The sequence below is a fragment of the Mesoplodon bidens genome (assembly GCF_964165515.1).
Source record: "Mesoplodon bidens genome assembly, chromosome: 20".
Classification (NCBI taxonomy): Eukaryota; Metazoa; Chordata; class Mammalia; order Artiodactyla; family Ziphiidae; genus Mesoplodon; species Mesoplodon bidens.
Window position 1 is genome coordinate 8,995,387 of NC_138181.1, and position 22,863 is coordinate 9,018,249.

General features: G+C 43.7%; 1 protein-coding gene across 1 annotated transcript; it reads right to left on the bottom strand.

Moving 5' to 3' along the window:
* Positions 1-443: 443 nt before the first annotated feature.
* Positions 444-22,320, bottom strand: AP3M2 (adaptor related protein complex 3 subunit mu 2). The gene is made up of 9 exons (XM_081221202.1): positions 22,264-22,320; positions 20,476-20,813; positions 16,261-16,432; positions 12,594-12,731; positions 7,485-7,570; positions 7,100-7,233; positions 5,277-5,484; positions 4,875-5,019; positions 444-3,719 (listed from the first exon to the last, which is right to left on the bottom strand). The coding sequence occupies exons 2-9, from the start codon at positions 20,746-20,748 to the stop codon at positions 3,619-3,621; spliced, it is 1,257 nt and encodes a 418-aa protein (XP_081077328.1). The 5' UTR covers positions 20,749-20,813; positions 22,264-22,320; the 3' UTR covers positions 444-3,618.
* Positions 22,321-22,863: the final 543 nt, after the last annotated feature.

Here is a 22,863-nt window from a genome sequence, read left to right on the forward strand (position 1 = left end):
GGTTAATGAAATGAACTGAAGCAGTGAGGGCTCCTTTGATGGAAATGCAAAGTTAAAAGGCCCCAACATTCCTCTGAGTGAAGTCCTGGAAACCAAAGGCTGCATAAAGACAGGTGCTCAGCAGAGGCCAGTGACTGAGCTCCAGGCAGAGTCCCAGCCCTGCAGGACTGATTCATGTGGATGAGGCTAAAACACACTCAAAGCGCAACACATCATTACCCGGTGTGGGTGAGAAAAGTCAGGGTAAACTGTCTGGGACTTGTCGGGGGAAGGAAATGGGTATAAGGGGAAATTAAGTAGTATTTCTTTACTATCCCCAGCTGGTTCATACTGATAAAACAGATAGATGCTAATAGACCCAAAGAACAAAAAAGATTCTCAGATAATTGTGCAAATTGTTTTAATGGGTAAAGGCCTAGAGGAACTCAAATGATTGAAACTCTGACCCCCCTGGAGCCCCAATCTTAAGTCAGGTTGTCAAAAGAGTGTCACAAACTTTGGTTCCACATTTAACTCTGAAAGCCAAAGACCCAAAGTCCCCAGTACTTGGGGTCTTGGGGGAAAGTTTAAGCTTTTCAAATTCAATTCCCTTTTAAAAATTCTAACCATTAGAAAAATTAATGTCATCGCTGGCACTGAGTCACCACCTACTGGCCACAGAGGAAAGTACAAATGTTATAAAATGTCCCCGGTCACGCGACAAGGTTAGGGAAGCAGCCCGACCAAAGGAAGAGACGCGAACGACTGAAACAGATAGGTTGGGGTAGTAATAAACACTCAACAACACTTGTGGTTAGAAAACAGAAAGAAGTCTTAGTCTCCCCCAGGCCACGAGGGACCTAGAGAAGGAAATCAGGACAGACGTAGGAGAAGGACCCTTGTCTACACTTCACAGGAGACTCCGGGAAATCTCCACTACAATTAGGATGACTGGGACCTCGGAGCCCTGTTTCACGCCCTAATTAATCAACCCAGGAAGATCGAGAGAAAGGGAAAAGCACTAGAATAGACGCCAGCAGTTTGGATGGTTTTGTCTTTCACACGCTAGGCGGGACATAACTTGATGGCTCTGGACCTTTGTTCTCACAACCTTCAAAATGACATATGGCTTCAGGTCTGCTGGTTGGAAAGTGCAGAAGCAGTGAGATCACCATGAACTGGTTTCTTTCTTCCTGCTTCCACTGGGGCGTGTGTGCACGGCATCACCGCTGGTCCTAGTAACAAGACCCTCAGGACATGAAGGACTGTTAACACTCAACTTTATTAAACATTTAAACACAGCAGATGCTTCTGCACGTTAAACACATATGGAACCGTATGGAACCGAGCGGCTCAGCAGAGGCGCCCGGCCCCGCCTATGCTCACACACCACCGGCTGGAGGGGGTGGCCAGGGGTCTGCAGCCCAGGGGTGCCTCCCATGCAAAGGCCTGTGGGTCCCACAGCCCCGGTGCTTTATTTCTCCTTAAGTTCTTCCCTTGAAATTAGGATGAGCTGCCCTGGAGGGACAGCTGGACTTATAAACCTAAGAATATTCAGGGACCAATATTGGTTGTTTCCTATGACCAAGGAAACCCTGAAATCCTCCAGAGCCCTCGGGAGAAGCAGCTCCGGTATTCTGGAATCCACAGGCAGAGGCGTCTCCCTTCCATGGCAGGTGTGTATGGGACCTGGGAATCCAGGACAAATTCTGGAGTGATGGTGTATGAGACACATGTGCTGGTTGTCCACAGCACAACTGACCCCAGAGGAAAACCATAAAGCAACGGTATTCTGCAGCAAAAACAAGTCCAGGAAGTAGGAAGAGAAGAAAACTAGAACAAAAAAAATTGCTGAAGTATCTGGAAACAAGATTTTACAGAAAAATTGTAGGGTTTGGAGAGTACAAGGTCTTCATTTTCCTCCCTGCACGAAGCCGGGTGCAGTATCACTCCTAAAGGGATAATCTTAAAAACCTGTCTTTTCTATAAATATTTCAATGGGTAATGGGCATATTAAACTAGAGTAAAAATTCCCTGCTGGGAACACCTGAGGTCTGCCTTCAGTTGCCCGTGTTTCTTAAACCAGGCTACACAGGATCAACACAGCCCATCTTCCTACAACATCAGTTTTATTCAACGATTCAGGAGATTTTTTTGTCTTAAAACAAAAACCGACTGGTCGATATACATTGTTAATACATATATAGTGGAGACTCCGAGGAAATCACCTTGCCGTGCCCTCAGCGGTCAGCATCCTTTTCACTTAGGGTCACCACTTGAAAAGCTGCAGATGGGAAGGTTGGACTGCAGCACCAGGGCGGCGCTGACAGACATGAACAAGGAACCACTGGGTCACAGAGGTGGCACGAGGGGGCCATCTACACTCTGATACCATGACACACAACCTGCTGCCCTGGGGGTGATGGGATTGGCTTCTCTGAAGCGCTCCTCAGGGAGCAGGAATTCTGTAGAGTGAAGTGAGTGGAGCCGTTGGGGGGTTAGGGAAAGAGGCATTTCAGGCAACACCCCCTGGAAGAGGGCAGCTCATCCTCGCTGAAGATGCCAGGCCACGTGCTGGAAGCATGCAGCGGTCAGTATTGGAAAACCGGTCAGAGAGCACCGTAGTCTTTAAGGGAAAATCGGATTCTCCTGGGGTTTCCGAGTCAACAGTGCACTCGAATTTAAGAAGTTTCCAGTGCATTTCCAGAAGTACGAATTTTTATGTTTGTATGAAAGCAGATGGGTCAAAAAGAAAGTCACTCAACTCTGTTCCTCCCAGCTTCCCTGCAGGTGGAGCTGGACAGCTCCTCCCGCCTTCCTCACTTCAGTGTGCGGTGCGCACGTGTGCTTCACGCTGCCCCGAGAACAGAGCCTTCCCCGGCCCTTCCTTGGCTAACGGTCCTTTTCTTCCAAGCTTGCTCTTTCTAATCTTTCTTCCCAGCTTGAAATACAAAAACAGGACTTCCCTGGTGATGCGGTGGTTAAGAATCCGCCTGCCAATGCAGGGGACACGGGTTCAAGTGCTGGTCCTGGAAGATCCCACATGACGTGGAGCAACTAAGCCCGTGCGCCACAACTACTGAGCCTGCGTGCCACAACTACTGAAGCCTGCGTGTGCCTAGAGCTCGTGCACCACAACAAGAGAAGCCACTGCAGTGAGAAGCCAGTGCACTGTAATGAAGAGTAGCCCCTGCTTGCCTCAACTAGAGAAAGCCCGTGCGCAGCAACGAAGACCCAACGCAGCCAAAAATAACTAAAAATAAATAAATTAAAAAAAAAAAAAAACTAAAGACGTCTTTCCTTGGCTTAAGATAATTAAAGCCAAGCGAGTTAACAAATGCTGGTCTCTTCCTATGGTAACCACGTCACAAGTAGTTACATACGGCATCAAGTACCTCCCCCTGCATCGCACGCCTCTGCTTTGAGAACTGACTTGGTGCTGCTGGTGTGTGGGTTCTGCGCAGGCCTCCCTGGCGGCCTGGCCTCCCTTCGTTAGCTCCGGGGCACTGAAGCTACGGGAATACAGGAGCAGGTGGTCCAGAGTGGGCAGTGACCTAGGAGAGGGCTGACAGTTTTTACTTTTAGACAAGTAAGCAATGAAAAAGTGTTCATGGCTGTTCCCTTTGCAGAACTCTCCCTTCAGGTTCGAACTTGGAACTTGCCAGCTTTGGTCATGTATTTTATGCCCTTAAAGGGTTTGTACTTCTCTCCATACATATCCAGACGATTCACTTTGAGTCCTGGAAGGAAGGAAGAACAAGACATAAGCATTATTCAAAAGAAGCAGGTAGAAGAACTGTTTAGGTTCGTTTCAACTCAAAGAGATCTGTGGGCTAGAAAAAGCTGCAACAGTGAACTGGAAAATACCTGCCCTTACTTATATCACTTAAACGCAGCCGACAGATACTTCACTCTTGGTATACAGGCTGAAAATAAAACCCTGCCCCAATGAAAAGCTAGCCTATTCGGAGACCTATTCCTCAAGTGGAAAGGGCAGAAAGTTACACGCAGGCTGAAATGAGGGTAAGGGAAAATGAAGACCGCTCCAGATTTTTCTCAAGTTATGGGGTTGAACATATGAATTAATAATAACAAAATTAACAAATTCATAATCAAATAAAGGTATAACTAAATGAATAAATTAATGATGAAAAGTGATGAATTAATACATGGTGCTTGCTAAATATTCTCACTATACTAAGAAAGGAACATTTTATACTGTGCAGAGCTTTAAAGTTTATTAAGTATTTTAAGATGAAAGAGCTTATCATTTAAATGAATTCTAATCACTTAAACTAGACAAGGCCCGTTGGTAAAAAAAAAACCAGGAACTTCATATAAAGCTGAAGTCATCTCCTATCCATCTGAAAGGGTTGGTCTAAGGACTAAATAAGAAAATAGATGAAAAGAGCTTAAACGAGTGCCTGGCACATAGTAAACGTCCGCTAAGGGGTAACCTGCGGGGTGTAGACTATAGTCAATGACTCGGATTGGCCCGAGGGTTCCCAATGATAACAGCACCTGTGAAATCTTCTGAAACTGGGGGAAAGGAATTCTTCTTTCAGTCACCAGCTGAGAATGCGGACACATCCCTCTACTGAAAGCCCTGGGACCCCAATCAGCAGGCCCAGGGTGACTCAGTCTCGTCCTGTGAACGCTTCTGTCTCCGATACCGTTTCCTTCTCATATGTGTCTCAGACGCTTTTATTCACGTCACTTAAGCCAACTTTGAGGTGAGGATTACGGACTTTCTCCAGAAATGTGCTAGGAAAGATCTGCCTAAAGATCACGTATCCGGTAACGAAACACAACTCTGCAGACAGGGAGGCTTTGTGATGTCGCTTGCTGCCTTGGCCACTTGCCCGCCCCACAACCTTGGGCTGGGTGTCACTCACCAGAAATGGCCAGCTGCTGGATCTTAAACTGCAGGTTAATCGTGGGGTTCTCATCGGGTTTGGAAGCTCCAGCCTGAAGACTCATGGTCCCCTTCAAACTGGGGAGCTTTTGGGGATTTATTTTTCCTACATCCCAAGACAGCATCTCCAAAGAAACAGGAAAGAAGTTAACAGTGGAACCTTCATCTGAGGCGCCGGAGCTCAGGGTGTCTGTTCACAGTTTTCCTAGCGGCCTCCAGGGTGTTTCCCAGCAGAGAATACTATTTGTTACCATAAATTATCTCAGTGTCCTAAACCACGTCCCTCTGATCCATCTCCCCTTGCCACAAGATATAAATGGATCCTGCAGAGTTCCTGCTATTTATAACAAGGGCAGCTCAAGCCTCCCGCTTACTCTCCTACCTTGGTGACCGGGTCAAACGTGTGCGTGCCCTGAGACGGCGTGAGGCTCATGTTCAGGACACCTCTGGGCATCTGGCTGCTGACCGTCACCCCCTCGATGGTCTTCCCCATAGTCTGCTTAGGGCCCACCGTTATTTCAAAGCGGCCGAGAGAACTACTGTCCCGGAAGCTGATGTTATGTTTGACATAAACTGGAATCGCCACCAGGCTGGAAAAGAGAGAGACAAAAAGCCCGTGTCGTTAATGTACCGGAAAAATGGCCACACTTCCCTTTTTTTTGCCCCGCTGGCAGCCTTTCCTCCCTCACCTTACAAAGTAAGCACAGAAAAACCCTCTAGACATCTTTAATTATTTTCTTTTTGTAAAGCTAAGATGCTGACTAGTAAGTAAACTAATCCTTCTAATGACTCTTTTTTTTTTTTTTTGCGGTACGTGGGCCCCTCACTCTTGTGGCCTCTCCCGTTGCGGAGCACAGGCTCCGGACGCGCAGGCTCAGCGGCCATGGCTCACGGGCCCAGCCGCTCTGTGGTATGTGGGATCTTCCCGGACCGGGGCACGAACCCGTGTCCCCTGCATCGGCAGGCGGATCCTCAACCACTGCGCCACCAGGGAAGCCTTCTAATGACTCTTTGAATGATATCAACAAAACCAAGGCGCAGACCCTGCAGACTATGAGAAAAAGGCGGGGCAAACAAAAACCACGTTTCTGTGTTTTACTTTGTGACATGTGACCAATAATTATTTGTACTTGAGAGGGTAATATTCATACCTCACGGAGCTTTTACAATTTCTAGAGAGTGCGTTTACCTGACTTTGATCCTTAAAAAACCCTAAGGGGTAGGGTTGTCATCTGACAGAAGAGGAAACACAGAAGCTACAGGATGATACTAAAGTTGTAGCCATCCTTAGCATCTGTGGAGCGCCTCCTACGGCCAGCGCTACTCTAAAGGTTTTCTCTCTATTAGCTCATTTAATCCTCCCTGTAAGTATGAAGCAGGCACTGCCTCTGTCCTGATGTCATGAATACTGACATCCTCATACGTAAGTGAGGTTAACTAACTTGCCATGGTCATATATCATAAGCACTATGGGTGGGGCTTAAGTGTGGGCAGTCTGATTCCAGAGCCTCTGCCCTCAGGCGCTCAGACATTTCCCTAAATTATTCATTCCGAATCCCACAGGAAGGCTTCAGTGGCTGTGAGGTACCACAGCTCTCTTCAGTCTGCATACCTTCTACTATACACCTTCCCCTAAAAGCCCTCAGACTCCATAGTAAAGAGAATGTGCAAGACCAAAAAATCACTGGATTTTATGGTTTTTCATAGCACCATTCATGGCTTTTTTGAGTGGAGGGGATTGAATACAGGTGTTCTCAGATTCCAATCTGAGAAAAGAAAAAGTTCCCATATATATATGTAATATATATAATATATATATATAATATATATAATAACAACAATATAATATAATATATATTATATATATAATAACAACAATAAAACTTACAGCAGTAAACCTAACGAGCACTTACTTTGTGTGAAGCACTATTTAGAGTCTCTTCTTTAACCCACATAACAAGGTACTTTTATGATTTTCAACTTACTTATTACTGCACTACTTATTACTTCAACTTTCTTAGGTAAGAAAACAGACACGGAAAGGATAAGCAAGTCGCCTGAGGTTACCCAATTAGTTACCCGGAGCCCAGGGAACTCCAGAGCCTGAGTTCTTCATCACCATGGACACTGTTTCCAAATACACACGCACATGCACGCACACGCACGCACACGCACACTCCACCCTGTGGTTCGATGGCTGCTTACTTCTGTGCACTGACGTGGTACGAGAGCAGGCGGAAGTTGCCGTCGGGCGGGATGAAGGAGAGGATGCGCTCGGACTCCCAGCGCTTGAAGCGGACGCAGGGGTGGAAGCTGACGTCATCCAGCAGCCTGGGGTTCTGGGTGACAGGCAAGGGAAAGCAACAAGCAGGAATTAAACACCGCACTTCTTTCAGGAAAGTAACTCAGATGCTGTTCTCACTGAAACACACACACACAGATTCTGTCATTACTTTTAGGAAATTCAAGCCCAACATGAGCTTTGTGGTTGTCCTTGATCACTTCTTCGGGTCCCATCCCCTTCCCACCACTCTGTCATTCCAGAAGCATCTCATTTCCCAAAAACTAAATCTCTGGCCCAGGATTTTACCATGAAGGAAAGTGTAAGGTCAGGCATCCCGGTCAGCTTGACGCAGGCATCGATAACCCCCTGGATCTCGGCAGTGATTGTGGACCCTGAGACAGAATAAGACAGAAAGAAGGTAAAACCCTCTCTGTCCCTCCCAACCAACATCCCTCCTCCCTCCTCCTTCTTTAACTTTCTCTTTTTTCTCCCACCCTATTTCCTCCCTTCCTTCTTCCTCCCCTCCCCCACTCTTTCTTCTTTCCTTCCGTCCATCCATCCATCCATCCATTCATCCATCCATCCATCCATCCAAATCATCTACCCAGTCCATCTGTCCTCCTTCTAAACCTTCATCGACTGCATAACAAGCGCAAGACACTAATGAAGCAGTGGGGATAAAAGATTGGTGAGACAGTTACTAGCCTAACAGAGTCTTCAATCTAGTGCCAGAATCAAACAGAACACCGCTACCTTAATCAATGGCTCAGAACACTAAATTCATACCAGAAACTGCTCTCCCTAAGGGCACCAAGGAGCTTTGCCACCAGATGGAATGGATACTTTTGGTCTTCACCCTGCAGGCTCTCCCCGCTGCAGGGCCCTGTGCCCACTTCCTTCTTTCAAGTGTTCCTTTCTCCTAACCGCTCCTATTTCCTGTTTTTCTAGCTCTTCTCTCTCGTGCCTTCCGCAGGTTTCTTTGGACATCCTTTACATGTCCACATCTTATCACAGTTCAGAACTTCTCTTTTCTTGAACTTGACACGGTCTCCTTGGGTTACTTTACCTCCTTCCTAAGGCTTCGATTTCCACTGATGGCCAATTATTTCCTAATCCTTTTTCCAGTTCGGCCTCACTCCTGCCAACGGGACTGCTCCACCTGCACAGGACTGAGGCACTTCAAGCTCCACGTGTCAAAAAGTGAGTCCCTTATCTTCAGTCCTGGATCTGCAACTTCGCTTTTCCTTTAGCTTCATGATAAAACCATCTATCCTGTTGCCTAAGCCAGAAACACGGATGTGTCCTTGATGACTTCCGCCCCCTTGGCGTCCATATCCCGCCAACGCTCCATCCCCTCTTTCCGTGACTTCTCCACTCCTCTCCATCCTCACTACTATCACGGAATCTGTACCTTGGCCTGGACTCCACCACAGCCTCCCGCCTCCCTGCCCCCAGACTCCCCCCAACTCCATGCCACACTGCACGCAGCAGCCAGTTGGACAGTTCTCAACGACAAACCTTGCCAAATTATTCCCAGCTTAAAACTCTTCAATTGCTCCAAATGGTCCTCCTTAAAATGGCATACAAGATTCTTCACCATCTGGCCACCTAGAGCTTTTTGGGTTTGGTTTTTTTACTTTTTTATTGAGAGCAAACTTGGAGTAAAATGCAAACATCTTAAATGTCCAGCCCAGGGCTTCCCTAGTGGCTCAGGGGTTAAGAATCCGCCTGCTGATACAGGGGACATGGGTTCGAGCCCTGGTCCTGGAAGATCCCACATGCTGTGGAGCAACTAAGCCCGTGCGCCACAACTACCGAGCCTGTGCTCTAGAGCCTGCGAGCCACAACTACTGACCCCACGTGCCATAACTACTGAAGCCCACGTGCCTAGAGCCCATGCTCCGCAACAAGAGAAGCCACTGCAATGAGAAGCCCGCGCCCCGCAACAAAGAGTAGCCCTGCTCACTGCAACCAGAGAAAGCCTGCACACAGCAACGAAGACCCAACACAGCCAAAAATTAAAAAAAAAAAAATGTCCAGCCCAGTGAATTTTTAAATATGTTCACATCTATGCAGATACCACCCGCGTCAATTTGTGGACCCTCACGGCATCCCTGCACACTCCTGTTGCCCATTCCAGTTCACCCAAGTCCCTAAAATCCTGACTTTTATTACCTTAGATTAAGCTGCACGTTTTCAAACGTCATATAAGTGTATATGATCTTACGCATCTGACTTTGCTGCTCAATACCGTGAGATTCATTCATGCTGTCAGGTGTACCTGCCGTTCTTTTTCTTTACTGTAGAGTATTCCATGGTGTGATCATATCGAAATTTCTTTATCTTTTGTATTACTGATGGACATTTGGGTCCTTTCCAGTTTGGGGCTAATATGAAAAGCTGCTGTGCCTACTTCGTTTTAAAGCCCCATCACTTACTTCTCTTTTTTGAACACCTCTCAATCCAATCACACTACTTTACTTCCCCACAATATTTTACTCATCTTATAGTGTTTGCACTGCTTTGCTCCCAAATCCACGTAGGTGTTACTAACTCCTACTCATTCTCCTGACAAAGCGTTGGTTAGCTTTACAATTTGCCCTGGGTGGGAGGGGACCTCTCTTATGCTCCATCTTTTTCCCTTTCTCTCTCCCTCGCTAGACTTTCAGGAAGCTTCCTGCAGCCACAGACCCTGTCTTAGTCACCATCACATGCCCATGATCCGGCACTCAGGTACAGCACCACTGGTTCTCCGTAAGCACTTTCTGGATGACTGAGTTCACTCATGTGAAGAGAACTTTCTCTAAATTTCTAAGCTCCAAGGACTTGTAGTCACATCAACCTATCCCAGTGGACAGAAAAGAAGGTTCTCTGAATTTTAGTGATTACAACTGTAGTTCTGCCATGAGAATTGAGAGTCAAATACCTCCAAAAGGAAATCTGATCAACAGGAGATCAGGTTGTTACTTTTCTTTTTCACTCGAGAGGATAAAACCAGTGAAAGTGTAAGCTGAGCACTGGTCTGCATCACATTTTTCTTATTGCTTTTCTTTCAGCTTTGTTGAGGTATAATCAACAAATAAAAAGTGTATATATTTAAGGTGTACGACTTGATGTTTTGATACACATATACCCTGTGAAGTGACCACCACAATGAAGCTCATTAACATATCCATCACCTCACACAGTTAGTTGGATTTTCTCCGTGGTGAGGGCCCGTAAGCCCTGCACTCTTAGCAAATTTCAAGTAGAGGATACACATGTGAGGTGATGAAGGGAATCCTTTCACAGTGTATATGTATATCAAATCACCATAATGTACATGCTAAGTATCTTACAGTTTTGTCAATTACAGGTTTTTTGTCAGTTACACCTCAATAACACTGAAAAAAAAAGTACTCAACTGTAGTCACTGTGCCATATACTAAATCTCCAGAACTTTTTCATCTGTGTAAGTGAAACTTTGTACCCTTTCACCAACATCTCCCCACTTCCCTCTCCCCCAGTCCCTGGTAACCACCATTCCAGTCTCTGCTTCCATGAGGTTGACTACTGCAGACTCCACATATAAGTGAGGTCATGCGATATTTGCCTTTCTGTGCCTGGCTTATTTCACTTAGCATCATGTCCTCCAGGTCCATCCACGTTGTCACAAACGGCAGGATTTCCTTCATTTTATGGCTGAATAACATTCCTGCGTGTGAGTCTATCTCACATCTTCTTTATCCATTCATCCATCAACAGACACTTAGCTTGTTTCCATATCTTGCCTATTGTGAATAATGCTGCAGTGAACACGGGGGTGCAGATTATCTCTTTAAGACACTAATGTCACTTCCTTTGGATCTATACTCAGAAGTGGGATTGCTGGATCATAAGGGAGTTTTAATTTTTTGAGGCACCTCCGTACTGTTTCCATAGTGGCTGCACCAACTTACATCCCCCCCAGCAGCGTACAGGGTTCCCTTTTCTCCACATCATTGTCAACACGTGTCATCTTTTGTCTTTTTGATGTGAGGTGTGAGGTGGTATCTCACTGTGGTTTTAACTTGCTTTTCCCTGATGGCTGGTGACACTGAACACCTTTTCATATGCCTGTTGGTCATTCGTATGTCTTTTTTTGAAATATGTCTCTTCAGATCCTTTGCGCCCACTTTTTTGTTAGATTATCTGGGTTTTTTTTGCCATTAAATTGTATGAGTTCCTCGTGTATTCTGGATATTAACCCCTTATCAGATACATGGCTTTCAGATATTTTCTCTCATTTGTAGGTTGTCTTTTCCATTCTGTTGATTGGTTCCTTTGTTGTACAGAAGCTTTTTAGCTTGATGCAATCCCATCTATCTATTTTTCCTTTTGCTGCCTTTGCTTTTAGTGTCATATCCAAAAAATCACTGCCCAGACCAGTGTGAAGAAGCTTCTTCCCTATGTTTTCTGATAGTAGTTTTATGGTTCCAGATCTTATGTTTAGGTCTTGTATCCATTTTGTATGTGGTGTGAGATAAGGGTAACTTTATTCTTCGACATGTGAATATCCAGTTTTCCCAACACCACTTACTGCAGAGACTAGCCTTTCCCCATTGCACGTTCTTGGCACTCTTGTTGAAGTCCAGCTGGCTGTAAACACATGGATTTATTGCTGAGCTATCTATGCTGTTTCACTGGGATACATGTCTGTTTTTATGACACTACCATACATTTTGGTTTCTGTAGTTTTGTAATATATTTTGAAATATAGAATTGTGAAGCTTCCAGCTTTGTTCTTGCTCAAGACTGCTTTGGCTATTTGAGGTCTTTTGTGGTTCCATATGAATTTTAGGATTGTTTCTTCTATTTCTATAAAGAATGCCATTGAGATATTTCTGTGGATAGCATTTGGGATTTTGATGGGGATAGACTGCTTTGGGTATTACGAACATCTTAACAATATTAATTCTTCCAATCCATGAACAAAGCATGTCTTTCCATTTATCTGCTCTTCTTCAATTTCCTTGATCAGTGCTTTGTAATTTTCAGTGTATAAGTCTCTTTGGTTAAGTTTATTCCTAAGTATTTTATTCTTTTTGTTGTTATTATAAATGGGATTGTTTTCTTAGTTCCCTTTTTGGATAGTTCATTGTCTGTGTATAGAAACACCACTGATTTTTGCATGTTGATTTCGTATCCTGCAACTTTATTGAATTTATTAGTTCTAACAGTGTTTGGTTGGAGTCTTTAGAAGTTTCTATATGTATGATCATGTCATCTACATCATAACACTTCAGTCCAGTCCTAATACACAATGCTTGACACAAAATAGCCACTAAGTTAAAATGAATGACCTTGAATGGGGGGTAATTCTGGTACTAGCTAGCACTATCTAAAAGGGGCCTCTTTCTATTTTCATAGTTCTGTGAACAGGCCGAAAGCACTTACCTGATTTATCAATGATGGCATCAATCTCTTCAATCACATCAAAATAGGCCTCATTGTTGGTATATTTCACCCCAGTTCGTCGCCAAGGCACCACAGACAGCTGCCCGGTGGGAAGCTGGTCACCCACATTGGTGCTTCCTGAGACAATGAATATTTGATAATTAGATGTGACCAATTATCCAACAACCAGAGAACACTTCCCCAAAAGTTTCTATACATCCGCTATCCATGCACTTAATTGAAGAATTTTTCCAAGAAAAAGATTATAGCTTTCCCAACTTCTATCTTGGTAACCTAATCTATTTTAAAAACTTTTCACCAGCTGGTCTGCCTCCTCAAGCAGAATAAAGGTTAACAAGTTACCTGAGAAACAGATATCATATTTTGGTTTTGAAAGTAACCTGAACTTGGTCTCTCAAATTGCACAATAGCTTGCAGCTTAAATAATGCATTGTCTTTTGGTAGGGATGGTAATCTACATACTGATATAAAATTTTCATGGGTAAAAACAGTATTCTAGTTTGAAGCAGGTTTTTAGATACATTTATGCCAGGTATTAAAATGTATACATAAACATAATCTCTCTTATACCAATACTGGAACTTAGGAAAAGAATATAAATCAGATCGTTCCCTGTCTATAAGAATTGTAAGTTGATTCCTTGATTTGTTTTTTTCCCCACAGGTATTAAATTTTTTTTTTAATTCAGAGGTTCTATACTGAAATTCTGAAATAGAACTAATTTAAAATCTATTTTCTTCTAATGTAACCTGGATCTTTTTAATATAAAGAAGGAAACATTAAACACACATATAGTCAGCAGCTTTACAAAACAATTCAACTAAGAGAGCTGGTTCTCAGATATCTTTTCTAGATTTAAGTGAGATTCAGGAAAATGACTTCACAGTATTTATAAGTGATTCAGTCACTAACAAAGCTTTTAAAGTTTTAAATGAGCCCAGAATATTGAAAAACCTGACAATGTGTTTTCTTAAAAAGAGGCACTATGTATTAAAACATATCAACAAGCTATAATAATTAAAACAGTATGGTTATAAGGCAGGAAAGCCTAAAAACAGACCAAAAATCCAATAATGACTTAGTGCAAGGTTCCAGCCCTGGTCCAGGAAGATCCCACATGCCATGGAGCAACTAAGCCTGTGGACCACAACTACTGAGTCTGCTCTCTAGAGCCCTCAAGCCACAACTACTGAGCCCACGTGCCACAGCTACTGAAGTACGCACGCCTAGAGCCCGTGCTCCGCAACAAGAGAAGCCACCACAGTGAGAAGCCCGTGCACCACAACGAAGAGCAGCCCCTGCTTGCCACAGCTAGAGAAAGCCTGCGTGCAGCAACAAAGACCCAACACAGCCAAAAGTAAATAAATAAAATAAAAATAAATAAATAAAATGGATGCATGCATACTTAAAAAAAAACGAGGAAAAGGGGTAAAGTATTCAATAAATAGTGCTAGGGAAACTGACAGTTTTGGAGAAAAAAACACAGAGCCTTACTTCACCAAGACAATTTCCAAATGGATTAAAGAATTAAATCTAAAAATAAAACCATAAAAGAACTAGAAGAAAATGTATTTTTTTAAAAGATAGACTTTCCCTTCTTTGAGATCAAAAAGACATTTTCCAATATTTCCTTCTAACAATTATAAAGTTTCTTTGTGTTTAACTCTTGATCCAGCTAAAATTTATTTTGTATATACAGTGAGTAGGGGAACTTCATTTCTTTTCTGTATCAAAGTTGACTGCCCTGATACAATATATTTAACAACTGGCCCGCAGTCCATGGATTTGATATATGAGCACATTTATCTATACCAAATTCCTATAAAAGGATCTGTTTCTGGACTTTCTATTTTATCCCAATCATCTATTTGTCTATTAATGGGCTAATACTATATCTTAAAAATTACCTAAACTTCATAATATATCTTGATTCTGATAGGACACATTTTTTCTCTTGCTCTTTTTAAAAAAATATTTTTCCCCCAAACTGTCTTGGCTCTTAAAGTATATCTATTCTATGAGTTTTTGTCTAACGTACCAAGTGAACTTAAATATGTCTTGATATTTGACAGGGCAAATTCTTCCAACCCCTCTGTAATTACTTTTTTAAATGTATTTTTCATTCAGTTTGTCAAATTCCATGAAAACTCTTGTTTATATATTAAGCAAGACCCAAAATGTAAAACCTTAATGAAGCAGAATGATTATTTTGACTACATCAAAAAACTTTAAAGGTGGCTAAACAAACACCACCTTGAACAATGTTAACTGACCAGGGGCAGGATGTGAGAAAACATCTACAACAGAGCATTCAAAATACACAGAGACTCCTGAAAACTAGCATGTGTATTTACAGTATATATGGTAGTTTAATATCCTTAAATGAAAGGAATACTTTTCAATTAGTAGGAAAAAAGAAAAACATTTCAACAACAACAACAAAAAAACGGGCAAAGGACATGAAAAAGTAAATCACAATAGAGGAAAAACAGTCAATGAACACTTGAACAGGTTTTAACTTCCTTAGTAATAAAAAACAAGTTTGGAAATAACAAGATATCACCAAACTATCCAATTGCCAAAGTTGTAAAATAATTAATAACGATAATAATAGAGTTGGCCAGGATGCATAATTGCTACTGAAAGTATAAACTGACGTAACTTCTCTGGGGGGCTATATGGCACAATGCATTAAAGTCCTTAAGACACGCACACCTTCTGATCTGGCACTTCCATTCCTAGTACTGAAAAGGTATCATTCTAGATGTGCACAAAGATTTAGGCATAAGAATGCCAATTCCTTGCCATTTAAAAGAACAAAAAATGAGAGACATCATAAACAGGGACACAGTAAATGACCTGGGATCTATTCCATATGGCAGAAAATTGTAAAGTCACCAAAAATGATGTAGATGAATATTTATCATATGGGAACATGTTCACAAAACAATGATGAAAAGTTAAGTTTAAAAATATACAACAGGGCTTCCCTGGTGGCACAGTGGTTGAGAGTCCGCCTGTCGATGCAGGGGACACGGGTTCATGCCCCGGTCCGGGAAGATCCCACATGCCGCGGAGCAGCTGGGCCCGTGAGCCATGGCCGCTGAGCCTGCGCGTCCGGAGCCTGTGCTCCTCAAAGGGAGAGGCCGCAGCAGTGAGAGGCCCACGTACCGCAAAAAAAAAAAAAAAAAAAAAAAAAAAAAAAAAATATATATATATATATATATATATATATATATATATATATACACACAACAGTTGTTTTAAAAAATTCCACCTGTCCATCTATTATCCTGATGTCTAGAAAAGATAAAAGATATACACCATATGTTAAAAGTGTGGTGGGATTATGAGAAATTTTCATGTTTTTTGTGCTTTTCTGTGTTTCTGACATTCCTACAATAATCATGTGCTACTTCTGTAATCAGGCAAATTATTTTTAAAGGAGAACAGCTCATTCTATCATTGAAGTCAGAATATTTTCTATATAACAAAAATATATTTGTTATATTCAAAGACTGTAAAGAATAAAATTAAAGCACCTGGACATTTGAGATCCCCAAAGACAAGCACTCAAAACAATGCACAACAGCAGGCTAAGCCACACCCAGGATGGTGGCAGCCTTCCCTGGGGCCCCCCTCGTACCTGTGATGGTGTTGACAACGGTTCGAAGGATAGTGGGTGGCTTTATCAGTTCTTTGAGGATGTTCGACTCGGTAGCCAATGGAAACCCGTTGTCAAGCATCTCTTCCAACACCTCATAAACCACAACCACATTGTCTTTTATCACTGGCTCTGAACAGACTCCAAAATAATCCTGATGAAAATACAATACGTGTATACATTTGTCACTCAGAGACTGTGATGAGTGAAGGAATGCTCCCAGAGAACAAGGATCGAGCCCTGCCCACACGTGTTTACTCTGTGTTTCTGGCATCTTCTAAAATAAGTGAATGAAGCATAACCATGGTTCTCTTAGGCAGGCCCAGTTTGGTGGAAAGAACACCGGACTGGATTTTTCCACAAGTGTCATTAATAACTTCTTTCATAAACTCGAGTAAGTCATTTACTCTCTTTGGGTTAGTTTCTTCAACTAATAAAATATGAAGAATACAAAACTGAATCTAGACTATTCTATGTGTTTATGAACATGAATTTGAAAGAAATATGCAAAGTGATAATACCTGGTATGACATACATTGGACCTGAAAATCTTTTTAACCCTTACTGTTGTGCTATTCCTTAACACTCATGCAGCAAGTAAGAATTGAGAGGGCTTCCCTGGTGGCGCAGTGGTTGAGAGTCCGCCTGCCGATGCAGGGGGACACGGATTCGTGCCCCGGTCCGGGAGGATCCCACATGCCGCGGAGCGGCTGGGCCCGTGAGCCATGGCCACTGAGCCTGCTCATCCGGAGCCTGTGCTCCGCAACGGGAGAGGCCACAACAGTGAGAGGCCCGCGTACCGCAAAAAAAAAAGAATTGAGAGAGAAACAAAATGAAATGAGGGGGTGACCTAGCACACCTGAAAATCTCTTTGGACCCCCTTACTCTAAGATGCTAGGATTCTAGTAACACTTTGTCCTTTTATTAACAAAGGTTAAACTTAGATACTAAATTGTCTGGGTTGTGGAAAAAGCACTGGATTCCAAATCAGAAGGCCTGGGTAATCATCTTAATTGTCACCTACTAGATTAAGTCATGCTGACTAATTTGGGTCTTGATTTCTCTCATAGTATAATCAGGATAATAACATGGGATGCACAGGGTTGTAAACACTCGGCCTGATGGATGAACTGAGAACATGTATGAACATGCTTTGTAAACTACAAAGCGCCATGTAAACTGTGGTGTGCGGCAATGAAATGATGCGGAGAAATGCTGTAGCCTCTTGGCGTGCCCCTCCTGGCATTACCAGCACATCTGCCGCTGGGCCTCTCCGACAGCCCCCTAGGGCTTCATCCACTGAGGGAAGTTCTCCCCTTTTGAGAAAGCCCACTTTATTCACGGGTGGCACTGACTGTTAGAAAGTTCCTTCTTGGATGTGGGAACAGATGTATATGTATGACTGATTCACTTTGTTATAAAGCAGAAACTAATAAAAAATAAAAAAAATAAAAAAATAAAAAAAAGAAAGTTCCTTCTTTTGCTAAACTGAAATTTGCTTCCTAGGTCTGCCTTACAGAACAGGTTGACATAACAGCCCCACAGTGATCTAGTGATCTGAAGACCAGGACAAGATTTGACTTGCATTTTTCTTCACAGGGCCGAACTCCCTGATGGGTCCTCCCACTGTTCGTGCTACAGTAAGGTTTCTAGATTCTTTCACTGTCTTGCCATTTCTTTGAATGTGCTCTAGTTTTCCAATAGTCTCCTCAAATTATGACATCCAAAACGGAACACAGACTCCAGATATGACCTAAATGACATCAGATGATGTCAACTGTCAGAGACATTCCAATATCCAAGAGCAGTTAGGAGTCAGGAATGTGTTTCTAAAACAAAGAGATTTCTTCTTTAAAAAAATGAGGATTGTAGGGGGGGAAAAGTTATACATTTCCTTCTCAAGAATGATTTTATTTTGAAAAATAAATAAAACACCTCCCTCAAGAAAAGGGAACTCTCCTACATTGTCAGTGGGAATGTAAACTGGTGCAGCCACTATGGAACAGTACGGAGGGGCCTTAAAAAACTAAAAATAGAGCTACCATATGGTCCAGCAATCCCCTCCTGGGCATATGTCCAGACAAAACTATAATTCAAAAAGGTAAATGCACCCCTATGTTCATAGCAGCACGATTCACAACAGCCAAGACATGCAGCAACCTAAGTGTCCACTGATGTATAAATGGATAAAGAAGATGTGGTGTATATATACATACAATGGAATACTACTCAGCCATAAAAAAGAATGAAATAATGCCATTTGCAGCAACATGGATGGACCTAGAGATCATTGTACTAAGTGAAGTAAGTCAGACTGAGAAAGACAAATACCATATGATATCACTTACATGTGGAATCTAAAATATGACACAAAGGAACTTATCTATGAAACAGAAACAGACTCACAGACATAGAGAATGGACTTGTGCTTGCCAAGGGGGAGGGAAAGTGGGGGAGGGATGGACTGGGAGTTTGGGGTTAGCAGATGCAAACTCTTATATAGAGAATAGATGGACCACAAGGTCCTACTGTGTAACACAGGGAACTATATTCACTATCCTGTGATAAAACATAATGGACAAGAATAAGAAAAAAATGTATATATGTATATATATAACCGAATCACTTTGCTGTACAGCAGAAATCACCACAACATTGTAAAACTATACTTCAATAAAATAAACTTTAAAAAACACCTCCCTCGATTTTCTAATCAGGCAGAATGTAATTTTCTCAATCAGCAGCTGGAAGAGACTGGTGAGCAAGGCACAGTGCCACAGCAAAGTGTGTGCACTTCCATAGCGGGAGCTCTTTCCACTATGAGGGAAAGAACGCAGCCAGAGAACACACATCAGATAAGACATTAAAATCAGGATGCGTCCGTTTACTTTTAACAAATGCTTCCAAAATGGCAAGCTCTGAAGTCCCAGCCTTCCAAAGTAGCCACTTGATGTTTTCTCCAATTCCTCTGTGGTTTCAACTAGATTAAGCAACATTTCTCACTTCCTGCCTTGTAATAAGTTACATCATATCACTACGGAGATAGGGAGCAGACTGTTAACGGGGTAAAGCATCCCTGTGGAAATCCTAACAAGGCCCAACTCAAGCGGCTGAAGATCAAAACTGCTGGGCTCTTCTAGTTCTTCCACGTACTGGGGTTTATCATTCTCAGGTTTTCACTGTGTGATGGAACAAGTATGCCACTGGAATCCCAGAGTAGAACTACCAGAAAAGAATTTGGGGAAAAAAATATAAATATATGTATAGTCTTTGGGGATGAAACTGTTCTAAACATGTGATCTATATCTGAGGGCAAATGAAAGGACTCTTTGACTTGCTTTTTAATTTTTATCGTAATGTCTGGGTGCTTGTTCTCTTCTTCTCCAATCCCACAATTTCTGTATTCATGTGACCAATTCCAGGCCTCATATGACACAGAAGTTAACCCAAAGGGCCCTTGATTCTCATGGATCGTTGAGTTATGCAAACAACCACAACCGTTAGAAGTTGAGCAATCCTTTTAGGGAGAGAATGTCTGAATCCAGAGTCTGGGCAGCCTAAAATCCTGTGCCATAAAGGGTGCTGACATCCTGGTATGACATACCTCCCCACGCCCCAAGATCTCCAAATCTATTCCTGAAGGAAAAACTCGAAATGAAAACTGTATCTTGGAAAATGTGTCACTTAAGTTTTTACAGGTACAGAAGATTTTCCAATGTTAAGTTTGCAAAACAGCCCGTCACTGGTACTCATATGCTGTGGATGAGCACCCCAAATTCAAGCTGAAGAATGGGTTCCCAAATTATCCCTGCCAGGGTGAGTGAATCACTTTTTGATGCAACTCAAAGCAATGTCGTTAACGATGGTTAACATCAAGTCTACCATAAATAAAAAATCGAAACTCCTCAGCTTTGTGAACAAAATGTAAGACAATTCCAATCTCTAGAACTGAAATGACTGTATACCATCATACCAAGTAGGGTGGCTTTCCCAGGCAATGGGTTCAAAAGTATACAACCTGTCATTCTAGATGCAGCCCGTTCAATAAATAGAAAGAAGCGTCTTAGCAGATGGGAGAGGAAGTGAGCAATGTCAGAGTTTTAATTTCTTTTTTAAGTTCCTTCACTGAGGCTGAAAACAATGGAAACAGAACTATAAAGACACTTTGTAAGGATGAACTTCCTCACATTCACGCACCTGAAATGTGTCCACTACTCGGTGAAGGAACTCAATGACAAACAGAGGTGGCACCTCCGTCTGGATCACAGCCACAAAAAAGATCTTGTGACGGTAAACACTTAGGAGATAGTGGTGAGGGGTGGAGATAACTGGAGGCACATTTTCAGCCTCAGTTGCTCGCTCTTGTGCCTCGAAAAAGTAATCGCAAACAGAACGGCTGACCACACTCTTCCAGTGCTTTTCCAGGAAAATATCTCCAGAGGAGTTGATCAAGAAAAGGCTGTGAATCATGGTGGAGACTGTCAGTGAGAGAGGAAAGTCTTTTTCCGTCCGACAGCCTCTGCAAATGCTCAACTCTAAAAACAAGAGAAGCTATGATCAGTTCCAGTCAACCAAAACCCCCTCCCCATCTGTCCAGCAGCCCAAGCCTTCTTACCCACCTTTCAAGATGAGACTCAAGTCTTCCGCTACTGCAGGAGCCCGAAGTATCCCTCCCTAGAATCCCCAAGGGTAATTATCAGCCATCTCATTTGTCAGCTAATCATATACTGTTATCTCTACTACTGCCTCAATCATATCCATTTAAAATTCCACTTAGTTTTTGAGTGTCTATTTTCTCAACTGGACTGGGAGCTCCTTGAGAAAAAAAGCCCCTGCCTCATGGTTTTTGTTGCCTCCTTGTAACAAGAGGGCTTCAAAGAACACTGATGAGTTTCATGTATTTGGCAACAACACACACTTATTAGAAATGGTTATGGTTGTGTAGTCTCATACAGTAGCCATAGGACCAATGGGGCCACTGAGCACTTCAAATGTGGCTGGTCCAAACTGAGATGTGCTGTGAATGTAAGACACGCACCGGATTCTGAAGGCTTTGTATGGAAAAAAAAAGAATATAAGATAGCTTACCAATAATTTAATATCAATTAATTAAGTCAATGAATAATATTAACTTAATATGGATTATACTTAATATTGATATTTTGGATATACTGGGTAAATAAAAGATATAAAAATTAATTAACTGGTTTATTTTTTTAATGTGCTTAGTAAAACATGTAAGATTACATAGTATGTGGATCGCTGCCTATTTCTACTGGATAGCGATGGTCCACGGAATAGAGCTGTCGTTGTGGTCTTGATTTATCCAGTCAGAACCCATTCTCTAAGTACATGTTATGCACAAGGCTCTACATTGGATGCCTTTTAAAAAATCTCTCTGGGGGATCCCCCAGGTCCCCCAGGCGGCGTCATCTCTACGGTGCCAGTCCCCAGAAACGAGGTGGCCGCGCGGGACCCCAGCTGTGGCCACTCCGCGAACTGGTCCAGGTGGCCAAATCGCGAAGGCCTGTTGTACCAAGTGCCGCAGGGTGAGCTTAATCCCTCTGCCGGCGACGAGGCTGCGGGAGGGAGAGGGGGTCGGGGAGCCACGCTGTGGCGGCGCAGAGTCGGCTGCCAACAAGGGTTATTTCTGCGCTGGTCGCAGGGAGGATGGAGGCCGCTTGGGGCGAGGTAGACGCGGGCGGATTAAGGTGTGCGCACGATCCGGGGCTGAAAAGGGTCGCACTTCTGCGCACCTGCGTCGCCATGACAACAGTGTCCCCTCCTCCCCCAGCCCTCCGGCCGGAGCAGGCCACCTCCCCAGACCGGGACTCAGCCCCTCACCTCTGCCTGCCGCATCACGTAGCTCGGAGGGTCGGTCCGGCGGCACCCCGTGGCCCCGCCCCTGCCCCTGCCCCGCGCGCCCCCGCCCAGACCCCCGTGCGCCCAGCCCCACCCAGGACCCGGGTCATCAGCCCTCCTTACCCCACTTGCTCTTCGCAGCGCCCACCGTTCGGCCGCGCGGACAGGCCCCGCCCCCAGGCGCCCCACCCCGCGCCCGCCGGCCGCCGCTCGCCAGCTGATTGGCCGGCCAGCGGGACTCTCGCCAGCACCGCCCGCGACCGAGGTCTGAAGGCCGCTCATTGGGCATCGACGGTCCATTGCTCCCCTCTGATTGATCACGGTCCGCCGCTCACCCTGTTCTGGAGCCCGCAATTGGCCCTTGTTCAGGCTCCTCTAATCTCTGATTGGTGCAGCTCTGGGGCTCTGATACCTGATTGGCTGTCATGAACAGTCGGCGGACCGCCCGGCTCCTAGCCACCCAGTCACAAAAGGCCCGGGCGTCTCCCCTGCCACCTGCGTAACCGCGGAGTGCGCGTCGAAACGGATGCAAGAAGTGTGACTTCCAGAGCACGATTTATCGATTTATCGATTTATCATGGATGATGAATCCTGAGCAGTAATAACTACTGTCCATTAAATAAGTGCATTTAAAAAGGGACGTGATGCTTTTTCGTTTACGTGCATTGAGTAAAGGTGATTGGCTGTAACGGCGTCCTGTCAAGAGCTCTGAACCTGGACTCA